The sequence below is a fragment of the Rousettus aegyptiacus genome, unplaced genomic scaffold (genome assembly GCF_014176215.1).
Source record: "Rousettus aegyptiacus isolate mRouAeg1 unplaced genomic scaffold, mRouAeg1.p scaffold_m13_p_7, whole genome shotgun sequence".
NCBI lineage: Eukaryota > Metazoa > Chordata > Mammalia > Chiroptera > Pteropodidae > Rousettus > Rousettus aegyptiacus.
The window spans coordinates 18363022-18380568 of record NW_023416310.1 but is presented as its reverse complement, the minus strand read 5'-3'; the positions used below and the strand labels follow the sequence as shown (position 1 = coordinate 18380568).

Genomic DNA, 17547 nt, shown 5'->3' with positions numbered 1-17547 from the left:
GTTTGTTTTAGATAATCAGCAGGTGAAGAATACCAGTTAGAGGCTGTTAAGTGACTCATGTAATTTCATCTATAAAGTTTTAACAGAGAACAAATTACCTTAAATGTTTCTTCCATTATCAAGAAATACCCCTTTTAGTATTTTTAATATAAGTAGCCCTCTGAATAACCTTTTCAGGACTTTCAAAACTGTGGAATCATTTCAGAAAAAAAACATGGGAAAAGAAAACCTTAGGCTAATATCATTTAGAAAAAAGGCTAAGTATAAATAAAATATACTTTTGCAAGAAAATTAGTTTTCAAACTGTGCAAAGGCAGTGTCATGTCCAAAAAGGACTATTATTAGTCAGTATATATTTTTAAATACCTTGTCTGAAGTAAAGCCTCCATTGGCGTTAGCCTGTCCTGTAATTGTCTGGACACAGCAGTAAGCAAAGATGCACAAGCTGTACTGCACCCAGCCAAATCTTCATCTTTAACATAATTCAGTAAGACGAAATACCAATAGACAGAACCTGAAAATAACAACAAAAATAATCAGTGTTTCTTCTCATTTCTCTGTAATGAAGAAAACTTCAGATTACATATTTATCAGCATGTCTCCTTTTCCTAGAAAGATTTTCTTACAACCTGAAACTTACAAAGAAGGATCAACTCCTTGTTCCCTGGAGGACTCTAAGAAGATACTGACAAAGAAGTTCCAACATATTCTTTCAGAAGTATATCAAGTCACTTAGGCATTTAGGTTTTTAATAACATGAGATAACTCTGAGGGACATTATAAAATAGCTGGAAAAGTGGAGTAGCAGGGCCTTCAAGCCATCCTTCCTGAAATACTGTTTCTCTGCATTAAAATTTTCAAAAACAATGGATGGCAGAGAGCTACAAATAACACACTTCAGCAAGTGAATGGAGTACAGTTATTCTACACTGCCAGTTAGACACAGACCAACATAGCTAAAAGATGATCATGATAATGTATTTTAAGACTCTTTTATGAAATCTGAGATACCTAATTAAGTATGCCCCACAATTTAAGCATTCTAGCTCTAAGACTACCTTCAAGAAATTGTATTAAACACTATAAGACTATTAAAGTAAATAACCAAGTCCAAAACATCCTACTCTATACAGTTTTATCCAATATATGTTCAATGTAAATATAAAGAGATTCTTTACCTAAATTAAGATATTGACAAAATACCCATTCGCCAACTTTGAAAAGGCTTTTTTTCTGGTATACCACAAAGATCAAATCCTTGTGAAATGTATTTATCTCACTGAGATAACTTGTTGAATGGGTTGGTTATTTCTAAGACAAAAGATAGAAATGTCTACAAAAAAATAACATTAGGTTTAAAAGGGCAAATCAGTAGTCTTCCATAGCAGCAGCATAAAACAGCAAAAGACATTAAAAAACATTTTTAAAATCTTCATTACTTTATATACATGCTATTTTAGGAGACTGCTCTGTAAATTCCTACTTGATAGCCACATTCATTCTTAAATGGCATTTCTAGACTCTTCAGGTATTGGAATAAAAACCACTGGCCTGCTTTAGAGAATTCCAGTTGGCCATACATAGTACCTACCGATCATAATATATGCACTGACAATTTTACTTATTTATGTTGTCTCTCTGGTATTTACTGGCATTTTAGTTTGTGGTATCTGATGTATAATTAGTAAACAAAAAAACAACTCAATGATTTTAATGAAATACAGAAAAATATGGATTAGATGAATTGATAATTATACTTAACTCGCCCATTTTTTCCTAGCGTTTTTCAATACTGATTACCTGTGCATCCAATCAGAATATAAGAACCCCTTAAAAAAATAAACTTCAGGGGGAAAAAAGGGGATAATCAAGAAAAATATTACTATTACTAAATAACCCTAAATATACTGTAAAATATTTTCTATGACTACATTTATAAATGATTAAATTAATTTAACATACCACCAGTTGCAGCTGCAGGCAAAAATGACATATTATCAAGTAAGGCCTTCAACAGAACAGATCCAAATCCTGGTTGACATGGGTCACACTTGCCATTACTACAAAAAATTTTAAAAGAAAAAATTTAAATACATTAATACTCAAGGTCCAAATCCAACCTTAACACGGTGCACTGATTATAAGAAAAATCTATGTTCAAGCCAGATAGACAGCAAAAAGCAAAAAGAGTAGGGACTGATTACACTAAAAGTCTTTGTAACTGTTTTCTTATACATTAAACCATTCTCTTTACCAAAAGGGGCTAACAAGCAGTCCAGTCAATACTGACGATCAGCTCTTAAACACTTTCTAGACAGTTTTGAGTCTCAGGGTCCAAAGAAAGTGATCTGGACAATGTTACAAAAAAGCCTGTTAAGACTGTCATATAACAGAGAAGAAGGCCTCAGGTAAAGGATCCAAAGATGGCCAGGGAAAGTAAGTGAAAGTGAGGAAAGTCTCCCTTACCAAACTCCCCAAACTGCTACTAGTAAGAAGAAAAGCCTAGTAGACTTCTTTTATTAATAGATTTATTTAACATGACATTTTCCCTTAAAAACTCAAAATTATATCATAGAATCTCAATAACCCTCATCAACTTCTGAAAATTTGTTGAAGTCATACATGTAGTCAACGAGGATATTACATTAGAGACAAGGTATCACCTGCCGAACAGCAGACACACCTAACAAAGTATACTTTCCATGGAAAAAAAAAAATCACCAACCTAATGCACAAAGCTAGAAATCGGGCACACTTATGGGCAATGCTTCGTCCTGCCTCAAAGAAGCAAACACGTACAATGTCTGAGAGACATTTTCGTGTTTTTGAAAGCAGGCTCTCATTTCCTTCTTTTGAGCTGCAAAACAATAGCAGACATTTAGACTCATCTTGAACTTCCAATCATAACATTCAAAAGGCAATCATCAGTGGTTAAGTAAAATCTTAATTATTAACCTTCCAGGTCCATTTGAATGTACTCCAGCTAACCAACAAAGAGTATCTAACACAAGGCTCTGGGCATGTTCTGTGATTTGGCCATCATCTGCTTTTCTGCAAAGGGTGTTAAGAAGCTTCTCATGAAATTCTGAAAACTGTAACATGGCACATCGTTGCACTCTACAAAAAAGAAAATATAAGTACATTAACGACCAAAATAAAACAGACTAAAACTATCAAAGTGTAGTCATGCTTCATTTTCAATCATGAATATTACAATTTGAAAAAATGAAAAATTCAATATTACATTGAAATGTCAGTCCCTGAATTTAATGTTAAATATTAAAAGATTTAATATAGTATATAAGCAGTACAATGCTTATAAAAAGTTTAAAAAGAAAGTTTAGGTACAGCCACTAAGAAAAATAGCTTGGAGGTGCTTCAAAAAATTAAAAATAGAACTACCTTATGACCTAGTAATTCCATTTCTGGGTATTTATCCAAAGAAAACCAAAACACTAATTCAAAAAGATACATGTAAATATATATTCACGAAAGAGCTATTTACAATGGCCAAGATATGGAAGCAACCTAAGTGCTCATCGACAGACGACTTGATAAAGAAGAGGCATATTTATACAACAGAATATTACGCAGCCATAAAAAATGAAATTTCATCATTTGCAATGACATGGATGGACTTAGAAGATATTATGCTAAGTGAAGTCAGACAAAGAAAGACAAATACCATATGATTCCACTTATATGTGAAATCTAAAGAACAAACTAAACAAAGTGCAAACGGACTCATAGAATAAACTAGTGATTGCCAGATGAGAGGGGGCCTGAGGGATTGGGCGAAAAAGGTGAAAGGATTAAGAAGTATTCTTTAGTAGTTACAAAAGAGTCACGGGATATAAAGTACAGCATGGAGAATATAGTTAATAATATTGTAATACCTATGTATAGTGCCAGATGGGTGAGTACTAGACTAATTGGAGAGATCGCTTTGTGAATTATATAAATTCTAATTTATATAATTTATAAATGTCTAACTACTAAGCTGTACACCTGAAACTAATATAAATTAACAGTGAATGTCAAATCTAACTGTAAAATTAAAATTTTAAAAAAGGAACAAAAAAAAGAAATGAATCTTACAATAAAGTATTATATTTATAAAGAGTGAATAAAACTTCATATTTCTATATTTCTTTCTTTATGCTACTGATATTGTATTCCTGGTATATACCAAGCAGTATGGGGACACTATGGATAAACTAATGAAGTAGAAAGAAAATTCATATCCTGGCTGAGGTTACAAGTTCTTAATAAGAGAAACTGAAAAAAACACAAAAATTTTCGAGTAAATGAAATTTTAAAATATTATGTGTTAGTATGTTTATTGGAATTCTTCCTTTGTATGTACTTTTATTACTATAAGAATAACAAGAAAAGAGAATGAAGTTACCTTTCCTTAGAAATTGAAGTTTTCTTAAATCTTCGAATTGTGACTGAGACCTCCTGAAGTAAGTCACAGCCCCGGAGGTTTTCAGATTTACGGGTGCCACCTGCATTTTCATTCTTAACATTAGATGATTTTTCCTAAACATACAAAAATAAATAATTGAATGAACAAATGATACTAAAATTGTTTACTAGTAAAGGTTTCAAAGGATGATAACTGAATTATGGTTATCAAAACATATGTCTCAAAATGATAGCTCTTACTCTATATTCAGTAAATGACTAATTTCCCCCAGAATTATAAGATACTTATTATTCTAAAAGTAATAATGCAATAATTAAAGATTATAAAGCCAAAGTCCTGAGTCCAAGTCTGAGCTATAACACTTATGTATAAGCTATATGAGATATGTCAGACTCCCAATCTCTAAGGTTCACTCACTTTCGATATGAAAAATGGAGATAATAATAGCACCTGCTCTCCCTATCTCAGAGTTATTTTGAGGATTAAATCAAATAAAGTACACAGAAGTCCTTGAAAAATTGGAAGACCTATACAAATATAAGATGATTGGTGTTACTGATATTGCTACTGTTGCTTATAAACAATGATGATAGCGAAACAAAATCTCCAGAGTTCAGGAAAATCCAAGATCAGACAATATGAAGAGACTGCATGGTACACAGCTAGTTGCAGAAAAATCAACCATGAAATTATGATTTATCTCAAAAATCACTTCCCAATATCTTTTCCTGCATCCTCCCCAAATGTTTAACAAAAAAGAAACAAACAAAAAACAAAAAAACAAAAAAAACGAAACAAAACAAAAAGGTGGTGAGTTTCCAGTAGAGGGTATAGAAACAAACTCTCACAAGTGAGTAACTATTATGGCCTACAATAATTATAAAGAGAAGTATCTGCTAATGATTACTCCCTACTGAATGTATTTTATAAATGTTATACAGTTTGCTAAAGTTAATTCAAAATATTTTCTTCTTAAATACATTTTTTAAGTCACTGTTAAGAAAAATACAAACAAACCAATCATCTATTGAAAAATCAACACAGGGTTATGTAATTTTCAGTAGTGTGTCAAATCTCATCCACAACGTTTAAATCAGCATTGTTATAGTTCAAAATAACAGTATTTCATACCTTGCCTGCTGCAACTTTTGCCAAAAGTGAAGCAAGTGAATAGCCCTTGTTAGTCTGGTGTTTTAGGGATGGAAGTCTTACTACAGGACGTATACCCCCATTACAGATCTCATCTGTTCCTCTTTCATTCACTGCCTTGACATGGATTAAAAATGAACGATATTTTCCTCCTGCAATACCTAGAGAAGCAGTGTAGAAGGGGATAAAAAAAGTGAATCACCAAATGAGTAAATTCTTTTTCATCTTCATAGAGAAAGTTAAATAACTAACTCTACAAAAAGAAAAACACACCTGTTCAGAATTTTTTCAAATTATACTGTTTGCTAGCAAAAGAACAAAAAGCTACAGAGGCTATATAAACAGCCTAAGACATAAAATTATGATTAATTGTTATAAACATCTGGCAAATTTTCCCCAATGAAGTTACTCATTTTAATAAAAATGTTGGGAACTACAGAAAAACACCAAGAAAAAACTAACATCAAAGCAGCTATAGATAGATAATAATGGTGTCATCATTATGTGTCTCTGGCTAGTCTTTTTATGCATGCATTCACACATTTACATATGTGTATGCACAGATACACATAAAGCATTATATTAACAGATGAAAAAAGCACAGGATTTGGAGTCACTACTTAGGTTTGAATAATGGCTCTGCCATTTATTAGGCATGTGACAAATTTACCTTTCTGTAGTTTAGTTCCTTCAAATGTAAAATGAGAAAAATAGTACCTACCCCAAGGGTAACTGAAACAGTTATACAAAGGGAGCACTTAATAAATATTGTTAGTATCACCAACGTTTTATTTTAACTAAACTGAGATCATACTATATAATATGTAAGATATACTGCAAAAATACTCAAATTAATACACCCACCAGCAAACCATCAGCCTGTTGCTGCCTTAACAACAATCTTCCTGTGGTTACAAAAGCCTCCTTTCTTACTTTTGACTAATCTGTCTGCCTACTGTGCTAACACTTCATTGTTAACTCTCTTCTTATTGCTGTATTTTTCTATGTTCTATAACTGACAAGACCCTCCTTCTCAATCTTTTCTCCAAATTTATTTGACCCACATTATCCTTTTATTCTTCCATATAAATTTAGCAGTCATTTTCTCCAGTTCCAAAGATTTTTTGGAAATTTGATGAGAAAAATAATCATTCTTAGTAGATTCTAAGAAAATTAACACTTTTAAATGGTAGTCTTTTGAAAAACATGTCATATAACTGCATCTTCTACTTTTATCAGAGCCAACATTTTTGTCTTTATATAAAAATTTAAGTTTCACACTCATTCAATAAAACTAAATTATACTTTCAACAATATGAAAGATTTTATTAGTTTTGTTCACTATTAGTATGTAGCCTTATGCCATCACACGGTCTCATAAACTTAATGAATGAATGAGATATTGTCAAAAGAGCATATTAGAACTTCTATGTATACTATATCTGCAACCAAAGGTAAATCTGTAAATGTGGACAAACATTATGAATGGAATGTACGCAAATTAAAACAGTTGTCATTTAGGTGGTCAGATATTTTTCTTGGTTTAGGGAAGGATCTCCACACCAGACCTCACCTTTGAATTTACTTAAATAATCCAGCTAAGGGTTTTGTTTGTTGGCTGTTTCTATTCACCCCTGGGATACAGAAATTAAAATTCTACTACTGCAATAGTATCTATATAATAGCCAATTATTTTAAAATATACATTAATTATAACTTGTTTGAAACACTCAAATCGCTACATCTGATGCAATCAAAACTCTTCTGTAAAAACCTACATAAGAGATGACATTATAACAGTATACAATAAGCACTCCAAAGACACAGGACTCTAAAATGATAGAAAAGGCAAACATGCCACCCTGTGTTAACTTTCTTTATGCTTCTTCAAAAAGCACTGAGACCTCCAAGACAAAGAAAGGAGAAACAGAAATTTCATATTAATAGTAATCATTTATGAGAGGAATTCATCTCAACTACCAGAAAACTGAGGGAACTGCTAACGAAAATCCCAAACAAAACAATATTACTTTTTTGAGATCAGTTTTTTAAATTCTATTGTTACGAATGTGGTATTTATTCTGCTTTTGTAAAATATGTTACTTTACCTTTAACAAGCTTGGGGCTTGTTAACGTTAACATCCCAGCATGCCCTGATAGATCAAGGCCACTAGCAAGCCATACTGGCCCACAAAGAATGTCTTCTTTATGATCTTCTAGAAAGGGACACAATCTAAGACCTAAAAAGAAAATTACATATGTTCTTTTAGTTTGTAATTTCAAATGTAATATTTATTAAACAAATATCCATCCCACTTACATATACTACCACCACACAAAATACGATACTCAGAATGTGTTCAAGTAAGAATTCACTGTCATGCTAAAGAACTATAATCAATTATCTGCTACGTTGTTTTCCATTCCCATTTTAGTTACATTCACCTTGATTTTCAAAATAAAAAATAAAACCATGATATGATTTCAAATCCCAAGATATTAAAAGACAAGAATTGCAAGTATTAGCGCAGCTGTGTTCACAAAGACGAGCTGAAAGTGAAAGCACACTGCCAAAGCAGAATATAGGTTATTGCTTAATCGTATTCTTAAAACCAAGTTTTTGCAAGCCATAAAGAAATCTTTGCCCATCATGATGCATTTGGATCACTACTCCTTTTACTGTCATGGACAACAGCTCTATAATTTAACTCACACTGTGATTCCTCTACATCCATGTGCTGCATTTCTTCATTCAAATCAACCAGGGACGGTTTCCCATTTTGTTCCACTTCAATGTTAAGAGCTGGAGACAAAGGAAAGGTGATCTGCCTATCTACTGCTGTTTCTAGAGGATAAAAATATTAGTAAACTTAATTTTGCTTAATATCAATGACTTATGTGCCTAAAATTCTAAAATTTTCGGTTAAATTGGGAACTGCTGTGATTTTCATCACAGATGCTATAAAATCGTTGTCAGGAGGAAGAAAATCAGATTCGATTAATTCTTTCATACATTCTTCTCTCTTTTAATGGTAGTAAAATATTGACCTGAAGAAATAATATGCTGGTAACTGAACTAACAGTTTTTACCCAATGCTGCAGAGTACAAACACCTGCAATTTTAAAAATACCAATGCCTAAGTCCTAGACCCAATTAAATCAGAATCTGTCATGTTTCAAAAGGATACATACACACAAAAAGTCACACATAAGTAGACAAACATACATACATATTTCTGAAACAGGAAATTTTTCAGGTTTCAGTGTTTTTAAACCCTGGTATAAAGTAGTCTTTTTGCTATGAAAATTATCTCCTGCATTTTAAACTAACTTATTAAGAAGAAAGCACTGACAAGTAACATCTAGTTCCCAATATGCTAAATGTGTACAATCTACTTTAATAACTCAATATATCAAATACTGAACTTGTAAAAAAGATAACTAAAGATGAGAATATTTCTGGGATTACATGAAAGGCTGGGTTTCATGAATAATCTTAAAAGAATATGTGACTTCTATAACAAGTTCTCTTCCCAATCAAGTCTCCTCTTAAGAGTAATGAGTACGTCTAGTAATGCTAGACTTAAGGTAAAACCAATTCACCAAGGACTAATTGTATTTTCCAAAAGACCCTGCATAATTAAATTATTCAAATTTATGCAACTCTGAATAATACTGAGTTACTGAAAAGCTCTAAAATGTTCTCGGGATTAACTTTTCTAAATAGAACCACCAAAAGTAGAATAGAAAACTAGCTGGGGGTGAGCAGGAGGCAAGAGAGAAGGAGGGGAGAAACGGTCAAACCTAAACAGTCAAACTGAAATTAGTCTTTTTTTAAGAAACAAGCTACAAGGTAAAATCTTAAAATATAAATTGATTTATTCTTACCATTGACTTTCCCTAAGCCCGGAGCTTTATTTTTCAGCAGTGTCACTTGTATCTGTGGAATATTGGTGATGTTTGAGTTCAAAACGAATTTGAAGTCCACATGTCCAACCATACAAGCTTTGGGTAGAACCAATTCAAATACATGTTCATCCCAGCTGTTGCTGTTAAATAAGAGTGGAAATGCTAAATAAAGCAAAAATCTTTCTTGGTCATAACCATATTATCATAAAATATCTCCCTTTCACACACTGGTTTTTAGCCTCCAACAAAACTTAATGCTTCTCACAACGGAATCAGGAGAGAAGATAAGCAGCTCATAATAGAGAGGTTAGATAGGCAATGAATGAATGATCCTACCTTATGAATTGATACTTGCCTTGGAAACTGTACATTATAATAAATTTTTGTTTCTTACAGTGTGGACGAATGCATCAAAATTATCTGCAGATTCTTGGGCCCCACCCTAAACCTATGAGTACGGTCCTAGGAATCTGCATTTTAAAACAAGAATTTCTTATATTTTTTTTATACTTGTCCTTTCTGACTTAAACTGTAAATGCTGAAAATAAAAACATCTCCAAACCACACTTCTCCAACAAATTCCAAAGTCACATCCAAAAGTTTACCAGTCATCTCAAATTTACAATAAATCCAAACTTCATGATTTCCCACTCCAATCTCAGTGAACAGAAATTTCTTTTTTAACTAGCTCAGTCCAAAATCTCAGTCATCCCAGATTCTTCTCTCACACCATATGTTCAAGATATCAGCACATGCTGTTCCTTCTACCTCCAAATTATATCCAGAATCTGACCACTCTTTCCACTGCTTCCATCAATTATCACCATAGTAAAAGCTACCATCATCATTTCACGTGGATTACAACAGCATCTAAACTAAATCCTTGTTTCCATCCTACACATACCATACACTTACCCAACCACTGTCAGGAGACCAGTCTAACTGTACCCTTCTAATATATAAACTATATCACATCACTCTTGTACTCAAAACTGTCAAACATCTTCCCACCTCACTCAGCATTAAAGTCTCACTATGGCCTATAGCTGATTATCAGCTACTTCTTTTAATCTTACCTCTTTCCACTCTCCCTTAGGTTAACTGCACTCCTAGAATTCATAAAACATATTCGTTGGGGTCTTTGTACTTGCTATTGCCTCTGAATTAATATCTTTATGGAGGCCTTTCTTAGTCCCCTTATACTAAAAATATCACACACATTCTCTCTCTCTCACATACGTATACACCCAACAACTACTCAATAACCATGCTGTTTTAACAGATTTCATAGCTTTCATGACTATATGACATAGTAGATATTCGCTTACTGTCTATCCCCTCTAGAATATAAATTCCATGACTCATATTACTACTGCTTACAAGAGTGACTGTGCAAAACAAACATTTAAATACCTGTTAAATAAATGCGTGGACTGAATAACCAAGCTAAGTACAGTGGTGGGTTACTCTATTTATTCCGCAACTAAGAATATGCAAAATTTCTAAAATTAAGGTGACAAATGAAAGGTACAAAAGCTATTAATATAAAAAAGGGAAACAATACTATATCTAGAATTCTATATTGCCTCTAACAAATACATACTATGGACTTAAAATTAAATACTTTGAAATAATGTTTTACCTGTCAGTCTGTAGTTTCCAAGTTCTAGTATGCTGAGCAGCATCTCCGTGGTGTTGCTGATGCAAATGTTGAGGATGCCTCCTCTGCTGCTGTTCTTGCTGAACTTCTACCCAGCATGGAGGAACAGTAGCTGAAAACCGTGGAGTCAAAGTCTCAAAGCGGGTTAGCTCCACTAAAGATGTCAAGATGTCAAGGGTGAATGGCTGGTCCACCAATAAATCAACTCCTTAACAACAGAAAATGTAGAATTTGAAATGTTTTTTTAAAAAAAAGTTTTAATTCATGTTTTGTCTACTCAGCTGCAACATTTACCAAATAACCTGAAAGTTAATAATAATGTGGGCTCAGATATTAGCATGCATGCAACTTAAATAACTAATAGTGACTATATTACAGGCATAAGAAAAATCCATCTTGAATATTTTAAATTATAAAGAGGGTACTCATTATTGGAGAAACCCAAACAACCTGTTAGAAGAGTCCTGACTGAGCTTTTAAGAGCCCTAAAAAGAGCAACAAAAGTAACAGTGCTAAATGTGAGCCAAACTTACAACATTCGATAATTAATTTTTAGGATTTTTTACAAAACAAAATGTTAAACATTAGCGAGTACATAACATCTGCCATTTTAAACAGTATTTTTGGCATTCTGTGTTTAGTTAAAAATATATCATACCAGCATTATAACAATAATGACCAGCTTCAGAGAGATTAGTTTTCTTTTATAAATACGTCTATTCACATTTGTGAAATGTCTAACACTGGAAAAAGCTGCAAGGCCATTGTTCTTGTTCCAATTAACAAAAATAAGTTAAAAAAAAACTAAAATACAAAATCTGATAGGTTTAGAATCTCTTCAGAAAGAAAATTTACACCAAGTTTTATAAAAACATTACAAGTATACTTCAAACCGCATTTTTTCTCAAAGCTTAGAGCTTTATAAATCTGAAACTATATTAGCTGTCTGTAAATAGAAATAATGCTTCAATGTCAGGATACGTTCTAAGAAATGCATCATTAGGTGATTTTGTGCGAACATCATAATGTGCACTTATAAAAACCTAGATGATATATATAGCCTAGGCTATATGGTATGGCCAACTGCTCCTAGGCTACAAGCCTGTTTAACATGTTACTACACACACACACACACACACACACACACACACAAAACACAAGAAATCAAGCACAAGTGAAAATTATGCAATCATGAGACACCTTAAACATGAGATGTATGAGGTTGCTGCCAGTGTAACATGTCATAGTGTTTTATAATAAATTTTTTTCATAAGTAGGAAGAGTACACTCTAAAATAATGATAAAAAGTATAGTACAGTAAATACATAAGCCAAGAGTATAGTCTTTATTATCAAGTATTAGGTACTGTACATATTTGTATGTGCTATACTTTTATATGACTGGCAGCGCAGTTGGTTTGTTTACACCAGCATCACCACAAATGCTTCGTGCTACAGTGTTACACCAGCTAAGACTTCATTAGGAGACAGAAAATTTTCAGCTTTATTATAATCATATGGGACAACCATCATATATACTATACGGTTTATCGTTGACCAAAATGCCGTTATGCAGGGTACGGCTCTTATTTCCTTCTCTAAAATTTAATTCATGGATTTTCTACTAAATAGCATTTTTATGACCTCTATATGAATATTCTTCTCCATTATACCAATAACCTACAAAATATGAAAACAGTCAGCATGTTAGCTTTTTAAATCAAGTTGTACGGTTAATCAAGACAATCGAGTCTTGACTAATAATAGCAAAAGACATGAATCAATATATCCAATTAGTGGACAATCTTGCTTCCCAAGAGCCATTTGGATGGGGGCAACTGTGTGTCCTGCTGTAACTAGTAGGTAGAAGCCAGGGATGCTGCTAATATAGCACAGGACAGTCCTCCCACAACAAAGAATTATCTAGCCCAAAATGTCAATAGTGTTGAGGTTGGGAACCCCTGACAGATAAGGTAGTGAAGACAATCATATATTACAGCAATAACCACTGAAGTTAACATGTTAGTTAACATGTTATTATACCAGTAATCACTAAAAGTTTGCCTTTGATGCAAAGAAAAATGATTAAATGCCCAAACATAAGTGTTCGTTAGGACCAAATACCAACTCTATGTATTACTTCGATTTAGAATATGTTTGAGTTTAAACACGTTATTCATTAAAAATTTACTAAACTTCTTTAAAATGCTAGATTTGGGAGATAAAATCTGGTAAGTAAGTGATAAGTGTAAAACATAGGCTATGGAAATACAAAAGAACAGTAAGCATAAAAGTTGGGGAAAGAGAGCTCAGTGCAACATGTGAAGAGCATGAAACTGAATTACGCACTTAAGAAATCATGAAACGCTTACTGTAACTGAACATTGAGAAGACTAGAATTACTTCATAAAAGTCCGCAAAACAAGTAAAGATTTTTAAAAGCAGGAGAAATATGCTAGCATTATTTCTTTTCAAAAAAATAGTTCTAGACTGCAGTGTAAAACAAGGATGGGAAAAGCAGCAAAAACAAACTTATTTAAAGTTTCACAGTGAGGCAATGAGGGTCTATATATACTATACCAGGGAGAGAATATTCTTTCTGCTTTTCAATTCTAGAAGTAATGTTAGTATTATCAGCCGTTCCTTTGACTTTATACTTAATGAAATTTTTCTCTTTTTCTTATTTTTTTCGCCCTAGCTAACTAGAGCAAAAGCTCCTCAGTGGCCAATATAATGTTCTTCCCTCTTAGGTGACTTCACCAATATGGTCAACCTACCACGGGTTGAGAAACATTTCTTATTTTAATGTTTATAACACTTTCTAACAACTGGAAAAGTGACTTTTAAAAAATATATACAAAAACAAGCCTGGTGAAAGAATGTCAATAAGCAAATGAACTCCCCCATCAAAGTAATGAAGAGTTGATGATAAAAACTGAAATCATGTTTAAGATTATATAAGACTCAAACCTTTGACCCTAACGAAAATTTGCTTTTAAGAAATCATTTAAAAACTTAATATCATACCTGAAATGCCAGGACTTGAGGGGTTTGATAAAGGTTTGGAACCTTCTGAAGATGGTTCTATTCCTTTAGAAAGAGATCCATCCACTAGTATATCAGCTTCATCAATATCATCACAGGTTCCTCCAATTTGGAGAAAATGAAGCTCACCACCTACAGTGCAGTAAAATTCCATCAACACAGATACATAGAAAATGGGTACATATACAAATACATACTACTTAGTTAAGAAACCTAATTTATTTTAACGTCGCTCAATAGATAAATGAACTACGAAAGTGATCTATTTCCAAGAATTTAGAAATTAAATTGCCAAAGAATTACAAACTGAAAATTAAACTGAATTAAGAAAATGACAAATACATAATAATATATGAAAAGTCATTTATCTAGTACTTGTTATTTGTAAGATACCATTTTACATGCTTAAATTCATTCATTTAGTCTTCACAAAAACACCTGAGATAAGGACAATTATTGTAGCCACTTTACAGATGAGGAAACTGATACACTTGCTATATCGGGATTCACAGCCCAATTTCTTAATCACAGTATAACGAAACTAAACAACAATTCTTAATTTTTTGAAGCACTCACAAAGAAATGAAATCAAATTCAATTTCTATTTTTCATATCTCTGACAGAAAAAACTGAAAGCAGAATTAGCAAATTTTTACAACAAAAATCAATGACTAAAAGTATATTCTAATAAAAGTATTTGGAAAGTCACTTCTAGAACTACAGATGATAAATTCTCTTCCTGAAAAGCAACTTTATAAAAACCTGGACAAAAATGTCATTCAACCAGGATGCAGCGAGCCATGAAAATGAGCAGATTCACTGCTACTGCCAGAGGCAGCTCCAAGGATTTGGAGAGCTGTCAGTTTAAAGTGGCTGAGTGGCAACAAAAATGAGGCCCATCAACTATGCTACCTGAAGTCAGGATCCTGTCTCAGGCAAGCAAATCACCAGAAATAACCAAGGATTTAACATAGAGTTTAAAAAAAAAAAAGTGAGAGAAACACAGGGCTCTCGGTAAACTCTCCACATATCCCACATTGAACAGAGGTTATACACATGTGTAGCAAAGACTAGATGAGGCCCAAGCCATCAACACATTCCCAGGCAACTAAGTCTCCACGTCTATGCAGCAAAGAGCTGAAAGGACACATTAGGAAAAAAAAAGAGAGAGAGAAAGAAAGAAAAGAAAAGCCAGAGTATACCTGAGAACACAGCATTACTAACAATGGTATCTGAGCACAAACACTTATCACAATCTTTGGCTGAATAGAAAACTATGTGGACAAAGAGGCAAAAATAAGAAACAAGGCTTAAAAATTAAAACCAGAAAAAAAGTGAAGAGACACATCAGCAGCGGCAAAAGAAATGTATTTCACAGATTTAGTCCAGGTGGGTTACCAAACAAAGCAACAACCACGTCCAAAGGGCTGGGGGATCAGAATCCAGAGTTTCTGCAGTGTTATTTAAAATGTCCAGTATTAAATTAAAAATTTTAAGACATGCAAAGAAAAAGTGACCCATGCTTAAGAAAGACAACATCAGTGAGAAATATCTGAGTGCCTCAGATTTAGATCTGGTAGATGAAGACTTCAAAGAAGCTACTGTAAATATTTTCAAAGAATAAGGAAACCAGGTGTGGAGAATTAAGGCAACGAGTGGTGAAAATGACTCAACAAATTAAGAATCTCAACAAAGAAAAAAATTATTCTAAAAGAACGATGGGAAATTCTGTAATTGAAAAGTAAAGTAACTAAAACAAAAAGTTCACGTGAGAGGCTCAAAGCAGATTTTTAAAATGAAAAGCACCTCAGAGACCTATGAGACAGATCGAGTGTATATGCATATATGTAATAGGAATTCCAGAAAAAAAGAGAAGAACATAGAAAAAAACATGTAATGAAATAATGGACAAAAACTCTCCAGATTTGATGAAAAACATTACACTACAAATCAAATCAGTTCAACAAACCTCAAGTAGTATAAATACAAAGAGATCTACAGCTATATACATTATAGTCAAACTGCTGAAAGTCAAAAGTCAACTCATCACAGACATGGAAACTACAATGGAAATTAATACCTGACTTATCAGAAATAATAGCGGCCAGAAGGCAACACTATGACATGCAAAAACAGTCAACCAATAATTCTACATACAGCACTATACTTCAAAAATGAATGTGAAACTGACATTTCCAGATAAACAAAGACTGAAAAAAAATTTTGCCAGCAGACTTGCCTTACAATAAGTACTAAAGGAAGTCCCTGAAGATGAAAGAAAATACTAAATACATAAGAAAAAATAGAGTACTAGAAACAATAATTAAGTGAACATATATTTTTTTATTTAACTTTTTTAAAAGATATTTTATAAAATAACGAATACTTTTTGCTTTGGTTTATAACTTATCTAAATGTAATATATAAGACAACAGTAGCAAGTAGCGCAAAGGTAGAAAATAAAAAAGAGCAGTTTCCATATTTTACTAGAACGAATATTATTTCACAAGTAGTGTGATTAAGTTAAACCACTAAGAATGTAAGTCCAAAAAGTAGTATGATGTTCCTGAATTTATGATGGGGATACTTCCCAATAAACTCATTCTAAATTGAAAGTATCAATCGCTAAGTCGAAAATGCACTTAATAAACCTCACCTATTAACTATTAACATTATAGCTTAGCCTACCTAGCTGGTTTTTACTGAATGCATATAGCTTTTACACCATCATAAAGTTGAAAAATCCTAAGTCGAACCACTTGAGAGTTGAGACTATCTCACTTTTTTTTTTTTTTTTTAAATATCAACACAAGCACTGTGACATCATGCCAAATGGCAGAGTAGAAAATTCTAGATAAGAAGCTCTAGCTTTCTAGTCAGTGTCTCCATCAAAGTAACAACAGAACTAGAGGAGTGACTGGAACTCTGGAACCTAACACAACCACCAGAGGAGTGATGAAGGAAGAGGATGCTGATCTTTGATAAGAGTGGCCTGCAGGAACTCACTGCCATGCACCATCCTCGGTCCTATCTCAACTGCTGGGAAAGTGGCTGATATGTCTGGACTAGCTGGCTGGTACAAGGGTGGGTGGTAGGAACCTTGTTTCATGTATATGTATGTGTATATGTATATATGTGTATGTATATTCTATTTCCAAATACTAAACAAAGACAGCTGCATTAAATGTACTTTTTAGTATATTATTTATACTGTTAGTGCAAATTAAATTAATGTACAGCATTTATTAATTGTAGATTTTTATCAAAAGACTCAATGATTTTCCAAGAGAAAAAGAGTTTTATGCAATCTGAATATATTCATTACAAGACAGTGTCACATACATCTGATTTGCAAT

General features: G+C 32.9%; 1 protein-coding gene across 12 annotated transcripts in view; it reads right to left on the bottom strand.

Moving 5' to 3' along the window:
* The window catches only part of BIRC6 (baculoviral IAP repeat containing 6), a 184843-nt gene that overhangs the window by 117975 nt on the left and 49321 nt on the right, over positions 1-17547 (bottom strand). For 8 of the 12 annotated variants that reach the window (XR_004952019.1, XM_036224567.1, XM_036224569.1 and 5 more), the window contains exons 11-21: positions 14174-14323; positions 11130-11355; positions 9467-9627; positions 8292-8423; positions 7687-7818; positions 5561-5739; positions 4409-4542; positions 2956-3117; positions 2726-2857; positions 1963-2060; positions 367-514 (exon numbers count right to left, since the gene is read on the bottom strand). Coding sequence is in view for 11 of the 12 variants with exons in the window: in XM_036224567.1 (XP_036080460.1) it covers positions 367-514; positions 1963-2060; positions 2726-2857; positions 2956-3117; positions 4409-4542; positions 5561-5739; positions 7687-7818; positions 8292-8423; positions 9467-9627; positions 11130-11355; positions 14174-14323 (1654 nt within the window). In the remaining variant the exon portion in view is untranslated. The remainder of the gene's footprint in view (positions 1-366; positions 515-1962; positions 2061-2725; positions 2858-2955; positions 3118-4408; positions 4543-5560; positions 5740-7686; positions 7819-8291; positions 8424-9466; positions 9628-11129; positions 11356-14173; positions 14324-17547) is intronic. The other 4 variants (XM_036224570.1, XM_016136045.2, XM_016136044.2 and 1 more) reach the window with 2 other exon arrangements.